The 13,379-nt window shown below is 39.8% G+C and overlaps 1 protein-coding gene across 3 annotated transcripts in view; it reads left to right on the top strand.

Annotated features, from left to right (window-relative positions):
• Positions 1-13,379, top strand: part of cdh4 (cadherin 4, type 1, R-cadherin (retinal)) — a 397,112-nt gene that overhangs the window by 199,492 nt on the left and 184,241 nt on the right. For 2 of the 3 annotated variants that reach the window (XM_026935538.3, XM_053227230.1), the window contains exon 6: positions 7,998-8,106. In XM_026935538.3, the coding sequence (XP_026791339.3) occupies positions 7,998-8,106 (109 nt within the window). Of the gene's footprint in view, positions 1-4,894; positions 5,414-7,997; positions 8,107-13,379 lie in introns of those variants that run through there. The other variant, XM_026935539.3, reaches the window with a different exon arrangement.

The following is a 13,379-nucleotide window of genomic DNA, read 5'->3' as shown; positions in this document are numbered from 1 at the left end:
CAGAGAAACGAAGGTTGTTTTACTATTTTTGGTGAGTTGTAATCAGACACAAAAGGGATGAGAACCAGTGGACTAAAGAATCTGATAGGATAAAAAAAAAAAAAAAAAAAAAAACAGGTAGACACAGGTACAGACAAAAATGCATTTTGAAAAACCGTAGTTATTGGTAGTGAGCATTGGCTAAAACAATACAATACCAAAGAAAGAAAAATTCGAACTTAAAGTTCCACCTAAAACATGTACATAAGATTATCTTGAGCATTTTCAGTCAATGTTAAAATCGCTCGCATATCAGCTGTCTAGGGGGTTATTTTAAATTTGGTGATATAATTTGGCAAAAATAGATGCAGCTAACAATAAAAGTAATATTAAGCTATATCGCATACTTCTCAGACTCTTAATACTTTTAAGAAGAGTGTTCATAGCTGCTGATTTAGTGAGCTGGTTTGTCATGAGTCAGTGACGTGGGGTACTGTGTAGTCATTTGTCATTCTCACTTAGTGCAAAACAGAAGGGTTTTTTTTATTTGAGAGGAAAATAGAGAAATCGGTTTCTACATGCTTTTGGTGTATAGTATGTAGTGCAAAGAACAACTTGAAATGCAGCCTTAGTCTCAATTTCTTAGAATTGTGGCAGGACACAAAAAGAGAATGCTATGTGATTAGCACTCAGTAGGAAAGCGAACATCTGTCATTTTCTTCTAGCAAACAAATAGCCAGCAGGCAGGATTTACCGCCTTTGTGAATCAAGCATGCAACCAATCAATATTTGGCTTTACTCAGTTTCAAAGTAATCACTGTATGAAATCCATTATGGCAATCCAAAGTTCATTGCTGAAATGCAAATTTTTGATAATTAAAGCTTCAGTACATGATTTTGTGTTAAGAATTGAAAAACAGAAGAGGAAAAACACTGTGTTCCGGAGCCCTGGAATTCACCCTGGCAAGCCGGTAAAAGCTGTCTGATTTGGCAGGAGTTTTTGGACCCATACATTGATGAGGGCTAGTGGTGCTATTAGAGGAGAGGCTAAAATCTAATGTCTATGAAAAGGTTGACAGTGAAACTGTTGAGGTTGAGCAATACATTATATCACTCAAGGTCTAATTGATGACATAAAAAGCATTACACACACTTAAAGACAGACAGACAGCTGCATTTATGATTTCTATTTGTGTTTCAAGTCTGTAACTGGGTTCATGCCATGTTTCCTCTGAATATCAACACTTTTATACAGAAGGGTTGTAACTGTTTTAAGCAAACAAAAAAAAACTAAATCTGTAGTTCTTTAGTTTGTCCTTTTGTATAATTTGTACTTTCATTGGACAATGTGGGTGCAGTTTGTCTACTTTTAGTTTCTCCTCCAAAGACATTTTGAAGAAAAAGTGTTTATATTATAAAGTAAATGAGGGGCACAGTGGCTTAGTGGTTAGTATGTCTGCTTCACACCTCCAGCGTGGGGGGTTTGATTCCTGCCTCTGCCCTGTGTCCATGGAGTTTACATGTTCTCCCCTTGCTTCGGGGGTTTCCTACTCCGGTTTCATCACCCAGTCCAAAGACATGCATTGTAGGCTGAATGGCATCTCTAAAATGTTTGTTTTGTGTGTGTGTGTGCAATTGTGCCCTGCAATGTGCTCCAAGTCCCCTGGGATAGGCTCCAGGCTCCCCCTGACCCTGTGGAGGATAAGTGGTACAGAAGATGGATAAAATAAATAATACACCTTGTTCGCGTTCATTACACTCACGACTGTATTTCACAAACATCTTCTCACTCACTGCTAAAGACATGTAATGGATATGTCAACACAGTGGGCTGAAAAATGTCAGGCTAAATGAAGATGAACTCTATATGGTGTTTGCCTCTGTGTAATCACCTGACATGACTGTCACTGATGGGCTGCATGAATCTACAGTCTGGGCTAGAAAGAAATCAGCCTCAGCCATGCTTCTTCATACCATTCTGTATTTTTTCTTATAACCATTGTTGTAAGAAACAGCTGTTGCACGTAATCCAACAAAAAATCCAAAATAATCCAATATTTATTAACGGCAAATAATCTGATGTAGGTGCCAAAAATGAAAACCTTATATTTTACCTTTGAAAGACAGGAGTGATTAGCTGGCGTACCCTACATACTACATCATCACTGACATGTCATACATCAGCGTGTTTATTTTGCATAATGCTTCTGAGATACTGAGGTGATGCAAAAGCACCAATGACTGCATCCTCTTGGGCCACATCCCAAACCACATACTAGCATAGTACTATAAATAGTTTTTCAGCACACTAATGGTCTTGTTAATATTTAGACATACTATTTAGTGCATAGTATGTGGTTTGGGATGCAGCCATGAATACAGTACTGTGTATTGACTTGTGACTGGTAACTATCAGATTAAACAGTGCAGAGGAGGGTTCCAGAGCAAACTGTTTCATGAAATATACTTGCAATACCATATTTCCACTATAGACGGCTTCAAATTCCCACAGTTGCCTCCTACCACTCTACAAATTTGCCAGGAAGCATTTTGGCAGTCTATACCTGTCTATATCTATAACTATTTCAATGAACAGTAGCATGGTGGTGTAGTGGGTAGTGTTTACACCTCACAGCTCCAAGGTCCTAGGTTGGAACCTGAGTTTGGGTTACTGTCTGTATGGAGTTTCACATGTTGTTTATGTGGCCGTGTGGGTTCTCTGATTTTCATCCCATCTCCCGAAAGCATGCTGGTAGGTGGATTGGTGGCTCTAATTTGCCCCTGAGTGTGAATGTGTGTGTGTATGCATACCATCCAGGATGCATTCCCACCTCACTCCCAGTGTTTGTGATCTACCGTGACCCAGACCAGGATAAAGCACTTACTGAAGATGAATGAATGAATGTTTCCATCTACCAGCACTTGCCAGCTGGCAAAGATGGTCTGCCAGTTTGACTCACTTGGCCTGAGTTTTGGCAGCCGGTTGCTTGTCAGACAAGGCTGGATTTTTTTTTTCAGCAGGGTACAGAGCCCTGCCGTGACATCCCTACCTCATAAAAAATAATGTTTAATAATAGGAATGAGATCATAATGCATGGCCACAACAAAGTTAGTTGGCATAAGAACAAGATCCTTAAGACATGGGGATGAGATAATTAAGTCATGGCCATGACTTAGTAATCCCAGGGAACAAGATTAAATGTGGCCACTTATTATAAAAGTGTGATTATTGTGTAGTGCCCCCTGACTACAGTGTGGGTATATATGAGGTTTTATGATATCCATCAGACATATCATAAAGAAGCTGGTTTTAGGTAAGACATAGACACTGCAGAAGTTTACATGCACAATTTATCATTGATCGCTGCAAGTATTCGGGTGTTCCACCTGTTAAATCCATCATCTTTGCCTTCAGTCGTTATCAGCCGTGGCTCCTGCTTGTTTGGAATAAAAGCCTGCCAGCCACACTGGCACAGGTGGATAAGATTGAAGATTTGGCATATTATGCATACAGCAATTCAGTCATAGCAAGAGCTCTTTATGTGGCCTCTTATGGAAAGTGGGCCCCTATAACTGTCACCACCTTTCACTCCAGATGGATGACCCTGCAGTGTCACCAGGACCAGGGCCATTTTGTGCTATAAGCGGTCACTTATGGCCCTATGACCACCAGGAGGCCCCATGATTTTTAAAATTGATATGCAAAAAAAAAATCCACTTTACTATATGTTTGAGGCTACTTAGCATGATGGAGCGTTAGTCACATTACTTAAGTTAGTTACCCAATTTACTTAAGTTACCTGAAGTTTCTATTCTTTTCACACATCCTAGTTTACTTAACTAAGTTACATAACTAACATAAGTAATGTAACTAACATAAGTAATGTAACTAACGCTCCATTTTTCTGGTGCTATAAGGAACTGTTTTTGTGTATTATCAGCGTTAAAACCAAGTGAATGTGATGTGGTACATTTTTAAGCCAAATTCACCTTGACTACACATAACTAGCTAAGTCATGTTAGCAAGGTTAACACGGGTTAACAGCAAGTATTTTAGTGCTCTAAGTGCAATAAGCAGATTATAACAATCTATATATATATACTAATATATAATATATATATATATATATATATATATATTTGAATATATATATATATATATATATATATATATACATATACAGGCTGTATTTCCTGAGCAGAGATTAAAGTATGCTATATGGCCAGAAGTTTGTGAACACCTGATCATCACATCCATATGTGCTTTTTGAACATCCTATTCCAGATTTCATCCCCCTTTTGCCGTTATAATAACCTCCACTCTTCTGGGAATGCTTTCACTAGATTTTGGAACGTGACTGAGGGGATTTGTTGATTCATCCACAAGAGGATTAGTGAGGTCAGACACAGAGAAAGCCTGGCATGTAGTCGGCATTCTGATTTATCTGAAAGGTGTTCAGTGGGGTTGAGGTCAGGGCTCAGTGCAGGCCACTTCTATTACAACCTTGTCAAACCATATATTCATGGACTTCGCTTTGTGCACAGGGACATTGTCATGCTGGAACAGGTTTGGGCCCCTTTGTTTCAGTGAAGGAAACTGTAATGCTACAAAATACAAGATATGTATTGTAGACAACTGTGTTCTTTCTAGCAACAGTTTCAGGAACGTCAGTATATGGGTGTGATTTTCAGGTGACCACAAACTTTTGGGCATATAGTGCAAATCAGGATGGTCTTCAATCTCATCCGCAGGAGGGCCGGTGCGGCTGCAGGCTTTCATAGCAGCCAAACAGGAGGCACGCTTGATAGTTGATTAGAGACCAAGATGAACTGATTAAACAATTGTAATCAGGTGTGACTCCTGCTTGGTTGGAGTGAAAGCCTGCAGCTACACTGGTCTTTTGTGGATTAAAGACTGAAGATCTCTGGTTTATATGCAGTGTAAGTACAACATACATACATTCGGTGTCCAACATAATGAATGAGGGATTCCTTCATCCAACATAATGAACTATTAATGCTTGATTGGACACCAATCAAGAATAAATACTTCATTATCTTGGATGAAGTGATTGGTGTCGGTAGTGCGTCCCTGACTAAGCTGCTGTTCAGAAATGTTGAGAAATGGCCCTGTGCCACACTCCCAGGTCTACAGCCTCTGTGGCCTCTTTGGCTTTCCATATCCCTCTTGTCCATGTGCGCTGTTTAGTAGGAGGGGTGTCGCGGTGATGCTGAGTTGAACAGCGCCTTTCCGTTACTCCACCTGCAGTCGGGGCGCAAGACGAGCCAGGACGCGGTTCTCTTTCCAGCTCTTTCACAGCTCTTAACGGAGGAATTACCGCCGCTTAGAGACGAGCTGCTGGAGTCGGTGCCGAAAATGCAAGTCGGCTTCGTTCTTCCTCTGGCGTGCGCTTTAGTCCTGAAAAGCTCACTGGTAAGACTGCATGCAATCAGACATGACTGAAGTTCAGGTGCGCTCCAGCACTTAATCCCAGACTTACTTTACTTCTATTTTTGTTTATTTATTGGCGTTTATTTAAACGAGGCTTTTTGAAGGTGCATCCAATGTGGCATCTGTGTAAATGAGTAAACTAGTTTGTAAGAATGTGACATGTGCTTGTTTACTGAATCATAAAAGCAAACATAAAACGTGTGTGCGTGTGTGTGTGTGTGAGAGAGAGAGAGAGAGAGAGAGAGAGAGAGAGATGGAGCTGCAGTATAGGGATGCGATGCTTCTGCACTTTTTTCTCCTCCTTCATATCCCCAGTGCAGAGGATGCGGCGATGCGCGCGCTGGCTGCATGCTGTGTAAGCTCTTAGTGCAGTGCAAGAATATGAAAGAAACAAAATTGTTGCATTTAGGCTTCTGATTAGCCTGAGTGATGGATGCACGATGCATGCATCCCTCCAGTCGTTCCTAATTGCAGGGTTGTAGGATTGTAGTGATAGGGCTTGATTTGAATTACAGAGAGCCTCATTTGACAAAATGCAAGCACAGCATGAGATTCCTTGTTCAGCAATGTTTAAGTAATGTTGAATGCAGTTAAATGGTGCTGATATTAAGTTACGTGCAGATGAAGCCATTTGGAAAGGTGTAGCACAGGAAGTATGTTCAGATGCATGGTGGGTGGCAATCACGGGCACCGGCTCTTTTATTTCCTTAATTCTGTGGTTTTCTTAAGAGGAACGTGACAACGACTGAGAGATTTGTAGATTGATTGATCAGTAGGTTGATTGAGCAGTTCCTTAAGGTAGCCATGGTTTATTCACGATTTCATTTAAAAGGTGATCTGTATGGAATAACCTGTATGAAAAGACATAGTGACAGTTGTCTATTCACACACAAGTGTAAGCACACACACCCACACACCCTGTCCTGAAATAGATGACTGTGTATTCCTCAGAAACAAAGGTAACTCTACATTTCCTTATTACTCTTTAGTATGTATCTTCATTCATTTAAAAGTAGTGTAAGGTACATGATTGGTTCAGTTAAGCTTTATTCTGAAACATATGCTTCATAGTACCATCCCAGTGACAAGGTACAGTATATTCTGGTACCTTAATTTCTGAGAGTATACTGATTTGAATTCAACAACTGCATGACATCATGATTTACTTTACTTGACTCCTTGCTATTCACTGTTGATCGTCCTACACAAAGGAACATCTGTCAATGTTCCTGAAGAGGGATTTGTACAGCCAGCACGGTACGCGATCATGGCTCCGTGCCACGAGTGCATTCTTTTTTGAACACACTGGCCTTTGGTTGCTCTGCTTACACATGCATTGTTGTGCGGTGTTGGCAGAGACTGCAGCAAGGCTGCCTCTTTAAGGATCCCTGTAGGTTCTCACAGCTTTATAGCAGACATGGATAGGAATGCTGACATGGCTATATCTTGGTGTAAGATTTGTAGGCACGTGATTTAAAGGGTCAGGGATTGGATTCCATTCTTGGACCTTTACCCGTTTCATGTGCCAATCTATCATTTTACAATTCAATTAAATGTCAGTGAGATTAAAAAAACTGTCACTTTTAACAATTCTTTTCACAAGATTAATCATGTGTAATCTTTCCGATATGAAAATTCCGAGTCAGAAAATGCCAGCACCATTCAAACATACGATAATGATTATCTGGGTGCATAGAGCTGTGCCTTGGTTAATTACAGATCACTGTAACATGACAGTGTGATAGACTATGGATAGGAAGTGCGACACCTTCATATTAAAGCCCCCCCCCCAGATCACATTAACTATATTTATGTTGTAATATCTTTTGACCCGGATAAGCGGAAGAAGATGGATGGATATTTTTTGATGTGCTTAGTGAGTATGATGCTGGTTACTTGTTGGATGTTGTGCGTTATTTTTTTGTTATTTCTTTGAGAATGTCACATGGTGACATTGCTAGCGCAGTTACAATGGCATTTAATTGGAGAAAAAAAATGTAACTAATTTCAAACATAAGGAAAAAATCCAGGTTTTGCTGTTAGCTCCTTAAAAACAAAAGAGCAACAGCTTCTTTTCTTACTCACCATTTTTCGATGTTCAGTGTCATATTATTCGAGAAATCCAAGTAGAAGTAGTGGAGACCATGTACGCTGGACTGCAATGCAGCTATACGAGTTACACCAGAGACTCGTCTCGGCTAGTTAGTGACCTTCAAGTTAACGAGTACAATGGCATTGAGGTCGTACTAGTATGAGGCTTTGGAACCTGATCAGTTTAAGCAGAGTGTACAGATGATGGGGTGAGAGAGCTGGACAGACTAAAAGCTTAAAGCGCTGCTGCATTGGTCTCTTTAGGTAGGGATGAAGGGAGGGCTGTTTCCACTGGCACCACTGTCACTAGCATTGTGGGTAATATAGGAAACCAGTAACAAAGGTGAAACATGTATATGAAATAAGTCATTTCATTCCTAAGTAAATCCTGGATGCCACTAAAGAACACACGTTAATTAAAAATATATGCACGCTGTTCAGGGTGGATTTTTCCTTTATTCTTATCTTTCCCCAGGGGAGTGCTGGAGTTCCGACGGTGGATCCATGCAGACCCGGATTCTCCCAGAACTTCTACACCGTCTTTATCCCACGGGAGCAGCTGCAGGGCCAGAGCATTGTCAAAGGTAAGAGCCTGCAGTGCGTTTAATGAGTCAGGCGTGCTCGTGTGGGTGTTCTTTGGTTTTGCCCACAGAGCTTTCTGCAACAGGTCTGTTTTTTCACACATGGATGCCTTTTCTCTTTCTGCCTTTCCCTCTTTCCGCCTCTCTCTCTCTCTCTCTCTCTCTCTCGCCTTGCACTGGCATCCACTTAAAGCTATTGTGAAATCATTCACTCTGAGCACACTGCATAATGTGCATATGTTGTTCATAAACAGAGCCATTTTTCTGGCAGGGCTGACAAAACTCTCAGCTGATGATTCCATATATTGCATATAAAACGTGAACATTCATTCTGAGGCAGATGCAAAATCATTTCGCCTGATATGCAGGAATTCTTGTACTATTATTGAGGACACTAGTCTGTGCTTATATAAAACAACCAATAAAGTCTAGCTTTTGTACTGTTTACAATTAACCCAAGTATAATTCTTCTTTTATTACATTATCAGACCAAATGAGGCGCCATAAAAATATAATCCATATTAAATGAGCAGTTGAGCAGCACGGCTGTCTACAGTCGGGAAAATTAAATCTTCCGTTCATCTCCTGCTGTGTATATTTGTTGGTGAATTCCCCTCCTTCACTCCTCTCGCCCTCATCCACAGTGTTATGAGTGTAATACAGTCGCTCTATTCTTCTGCCTTCTTTTCACTAAGACTAAATAGAGAATTAATGAACATAAATATTAAACACCCAGCAAAAGCTTTAGTAATTGGCAGCTTTACTGAATGTCTGCTCAATGGGCCTCATTTATCAAACTGGATACGAATTAATTTATTCGTAAAATCGTTCAAACAAGAAATGTGTTATTTATGAAATTCCAGCTAGTTTGTATCCTACAAGTATTCCAGAGTTTGTGAAAATTTCCATATAAGAAGGTAATGTAATAAGATAATGTAAACCTTGATTGATCAGCGCCAGCAAGTTTACATAATAATTACTGTCACACACAGTAATTTTGTGAAACGTAGTTGTCTTCTATTAATGACTTGAAAGAAAGCAGGCCAAAACGAAGTCCATGAGTTAAGTCAGATAAGACTAACTATTAGAATAGGGCAAAAAGAAGTGGTGCCCTATAAAAAGAGGAAGGAATTAATGGTGTTCTATAGAAGGAGGAAAAGTTAGTGTGTGTCTGTGGTAGATGACACGCTGCAGTGGCTGAGCTGCATTACTGGAAGATTTAGCACATGCCGTGCTTAGGAGGCACTCTTTCACCATTTAGTCATCATTCTGACACTTTCAGCTCTTTTTGAGGGTGTCACAAAGCATGGCAATTTAGTGTGGATCTGAAATCTGCTGGGAATTTGGTTTGGTTTGCCCTTCAGAAACATTTACACACGGATTTACTGAAAAGATTGATAAATAAGGCAGAATATTTCAGCCTGTCTGGTGTTGGTTAACATTTAAACTTCATTAACGTTATAACTGTTTAAAGTTATAACTGCTCATCTGCATGTAAGAGTGAAAATCTCACTGGTTTAGTGAACTTTATATGATCCCAGTGGCAATGCAGGATTATAATTATTTGCTGGTCAATCCAGATATCATTAGCATGTTACAGTACATTTAATATACCAGTGAATAATAACACAGTAATGAATGCTCTGTGTGTGAAAAATGTTGTGTGTGCAGTGCTGCTTCAAGTGGACAATGCTTCTAGTGGCTTAATCTGTAAACCCAAGGTACTTGATTTGTGTCCGCTGGAGTTTAACACTTTTAATGGAGCTGGGTTGGACGTTATTGGAAATGTATTGTGTCTCTTTGCTCCCTTGACCATTTTAGTCCCACTGACAGCATGCACACCAAAATAGTGCATATCACGTATGATTAACATCATTTTCATTCTCACCACGTTCATTCTCACGTCATTCATTTTTTCCTCATGTGGATGGAGTGCATAATGAGTGTCTGAATAGTTATTTCAGTAGGATAAAAAACCCAACATAAACCATCTTAGTAAGGTTTTTAGCCACCGTGAGCTAACATAACAGCTTAAATGCACCTTGGCAGAGATTCACCACGTCTCTGGAATGCCGTTCTTCCAAATCATAGTCCAAAATCTTCCATAGGTGCTCAGTTGGGTTGAGATTTGGTGATTGCAAAAGCCATAGCATATGTTGTACATCATTTTCGTCCTCATCAGATCATTCAATGTGGCCCTTGTGTCCTGTGATTGGAGGTAGGGTCGGTCATCCTGGAAGAGACCACGCCCATCAGAATAGAAAAGTTTCATGATAGGGTAAAGGTGATCAATACAAAATCCTTCTGACTGATTTGCAGTGTCGCTTCTCTTTAAGGTGACAAGTAGAGCAGAACCATGAAAGCAAAATGCCTTCTGTTGGTTTTTCCTTTAATTTGCCACTCATATATGCAGTGGCACATGCTAAAGTAATCCAGTCCAAGCTAATTTCATTGGTACTAGGTTCATTTATCCAGATTGTAATCTCATCTGTCATTTGAGAAAAAAAAAACAGAACTGAGCTCTGGTCAAATTCAAAGCTGGATCTTCTTTCAGTGCACTGCAGGGATGATATCGTTACTTTGCAGTCCTCATGGATGAGCCATATGTTCAAATATTTTCCTTTCAACGACAAATCTTGAATCTTGAAATCCATGAATGTTGTCAGTGCCGCCATTGATTCTGGTTCAATAGGTTTGATGGAATATATTCCAGACAGTAAATGAGAGGCAGAATGGTTTATGTGCTGTAGCCTTTCTGAATGCCAAATAATCAATTATTATTATTATTTTTTTATAGTGGATCTGGATATTTGGACACAGCCTTAATAAATGTTTGGAGCTAGTTGCTACAATCTCAAATATTCTCTTTAGTCAAGCTTTCAAGCTTTGAACAGAGGTTTGGTGTCAAATATCACTGTGCTGTCCTTTCAGAAAGATGCTCATAAATCCTGTAGAGTCGTTTAAGGCTGCAGTGCTGTAGACCTCAGGTTTTTGATTAATGTGTAGGAGCTTGTGATATTTTTGGGAGAACAGTGCTAATAGGGGAAGGGGGTCATCACCGAGCTTGTGATGATAATAATGCTGCATAACCCAGAAGCGTCACAGGGGAGAGTAATGGGCCAGGTGGTGTGTGAGCAAGGAAACAGGCTGAAAACCTGTGAGCTTGTTCTTTCCCTGCTTTCTTTTTTCAATATGTTTTCTTTTAGGGTTTGTATGGGGCCGTAGGGTATGTGCATACGAACTCATGATCTCCTGTGATTTATACGTATTTTATATGTAATGTTAAGATGAAATTGTAAATACTTTAAAAGTGAATTAGTTTTGTGTACGCGTGGTTGAGCTAATTAGCCACCATATGTGTGAAAGACAAGAATTGGACGCGAGACCAAGCTGAGCCATGTGGACAGAATTGGAAATGACTCGTCAGGGTTCCTGTCAAGCTGTTGACCTTCATTTGTGTAATGTATTCTTGGGTTTTGTTTCTGGGTCTGGATGTCAAAGTGCTGATGTTAACAGTTGCTTTCACAAGGATTCACCTGATTCAGATGTAAAGTACGTCTTGCATGGGGTACAGGATTAGAGCGATTTTGTTTTGTTTTGAATTTTTTTAGATAAGATCATATGAAATTTTCAACTCCCAACAGTTTTGCACATCCTAAAAAAAACCTGCTAAGGGTCCTGCAAAGATCATGTTGTATAAGGAGCCAATTTAACAAATGGTGGTAAAAACAGTCAGTCTGCCTAAAGACACCTAAATCCTTACAAACTAAATGTGATTTCCTCACACAGTTAATGCCACGCTTTGATCAAATAGTTGGATAGCTACGTGCTGTAGTGAAAGTATGCAGTTTTCAGAACTGTATACAGTAGAAAATGACAGTTTCATCATGTGAAGTGTTTTCCCAGGTCGCCACACTTACGAACTTCAAGTTGACGCAGCACAAACATCCCCAAGCTATTTTGCAATAGCCTGTTAAAATTCTCAATAATATTATCTCTCTATTCATTTTCCTTCTTTTCAGCAAGACTGTAGCCTACCCTTTATTTTCCCAGTCTCGCTGCTGGTGCGTATTGTTCCAGAAATGCGCCTTATTTTGTTAGAAAATTTAAACAAAGAAGAAAATCTCAATAAATTAACCACCATAAGTTAATTAACCATCATGAATATGAGCATTATTAACTCAGTGAAGCAAGCAGTATTACTTAATCATCATCAGTACTTGGTAACACCAACCGTAGATGAATTAGGTTGGTTTTGCTTCTTTAATCCACTCAGAAACATTCAGCTTGCTGATAGCACACCTGCTATCTTCATGATGACAGTCCTACGTGTAATGTATTGGATCTTTAACCAGATACATGCTGAGCATTGACGCGTGGGTATCTTCTGATTGCGGAGCCATGCTGAGGAGTGATAAGCCATGAAAAAAATATGATATTCCCGTGACTGCACACTGGTGCGTAAAGCTTCACCTTGTATGGAGAGCTGGATCATACCCCTTGGAGTTTAAAAGAGAGCAAGAGAGAGACGGAGGAAGAGATACACTGATAGTCACTTTAGGACAAATTGATTTTGAACGGCGCTTCCTCCTCCTGGAGAGGAGCTCTTAAAGGCTACTGTCAGAACACATTCAGGAGAACATCAGTGATGCATTTCACACCTTAACCTCTTGATAACTGCTGCAGTGGCACTTGGGAATGAAGTTCAATATCTGTAGTCGTTAATTCAAGGTGAAGACCATTTACAACCTCAATTGATGGTGCATATGTAGGTTGCTTGGGTTTCCTTGTTGGATTTGAAGTAGGGATGCAACAATACCAATAACTCGATAAAACATTCCAAACATAAAAGGACTTCATTGCTTGCAGAACACGGCAGTAACCAACAGTAGCTAGGTGAAAAAATGTCTACAGACAACGGTAGGTGAGTGAGCATTTGCCCGGTATGTTATTCTTGAAAATCAACCTCTATCTGTCCTTGATAACAAGGATTCTGAAGCAATGAAAACAATAATCCGTACTTTACTTACAGTTCTGCAGAAACCAGCCTTACTCGATTTAAGGTAGCTAGCAAAATCAAATTCTTTAACATTAGCTTAAGTGGATGTTTCCTAGCAACTATATAGTGCATTAATCTGAACGTTTAAACCAGGGAAAAATAAACAGAATTAAATGAAATGTTCTATGGTGTCTCTGAGTGAGTATGTTATAGGCTAATGTGATATAATGTTGTAATTTTTCCTACACAATCTTACACTGGCCTGCTGTCCAGTGAT

Source organism: Pangasianodon hypophthalmus, chromosome 20, assembly GCF_027358585.1.
Source record: "Pangasianodon hypophthalmus isolate fPanHyp1 chromosome 20, fPanHyp1.pri, whole genome shotgun sequence".
NCBI classification, from domain to species: domain Eukaryota; kingdom Metazoa; phylum Chordata; class Actinopteri; order Siluriformes; family Pangasiidae; genus Pangasianodon; species Pangasianodon hypophthalmus.
Note: the sequence above shows the minus strand (reverse complement) of the source record. Positions and strands in the feature narration are given on the sequence as shown.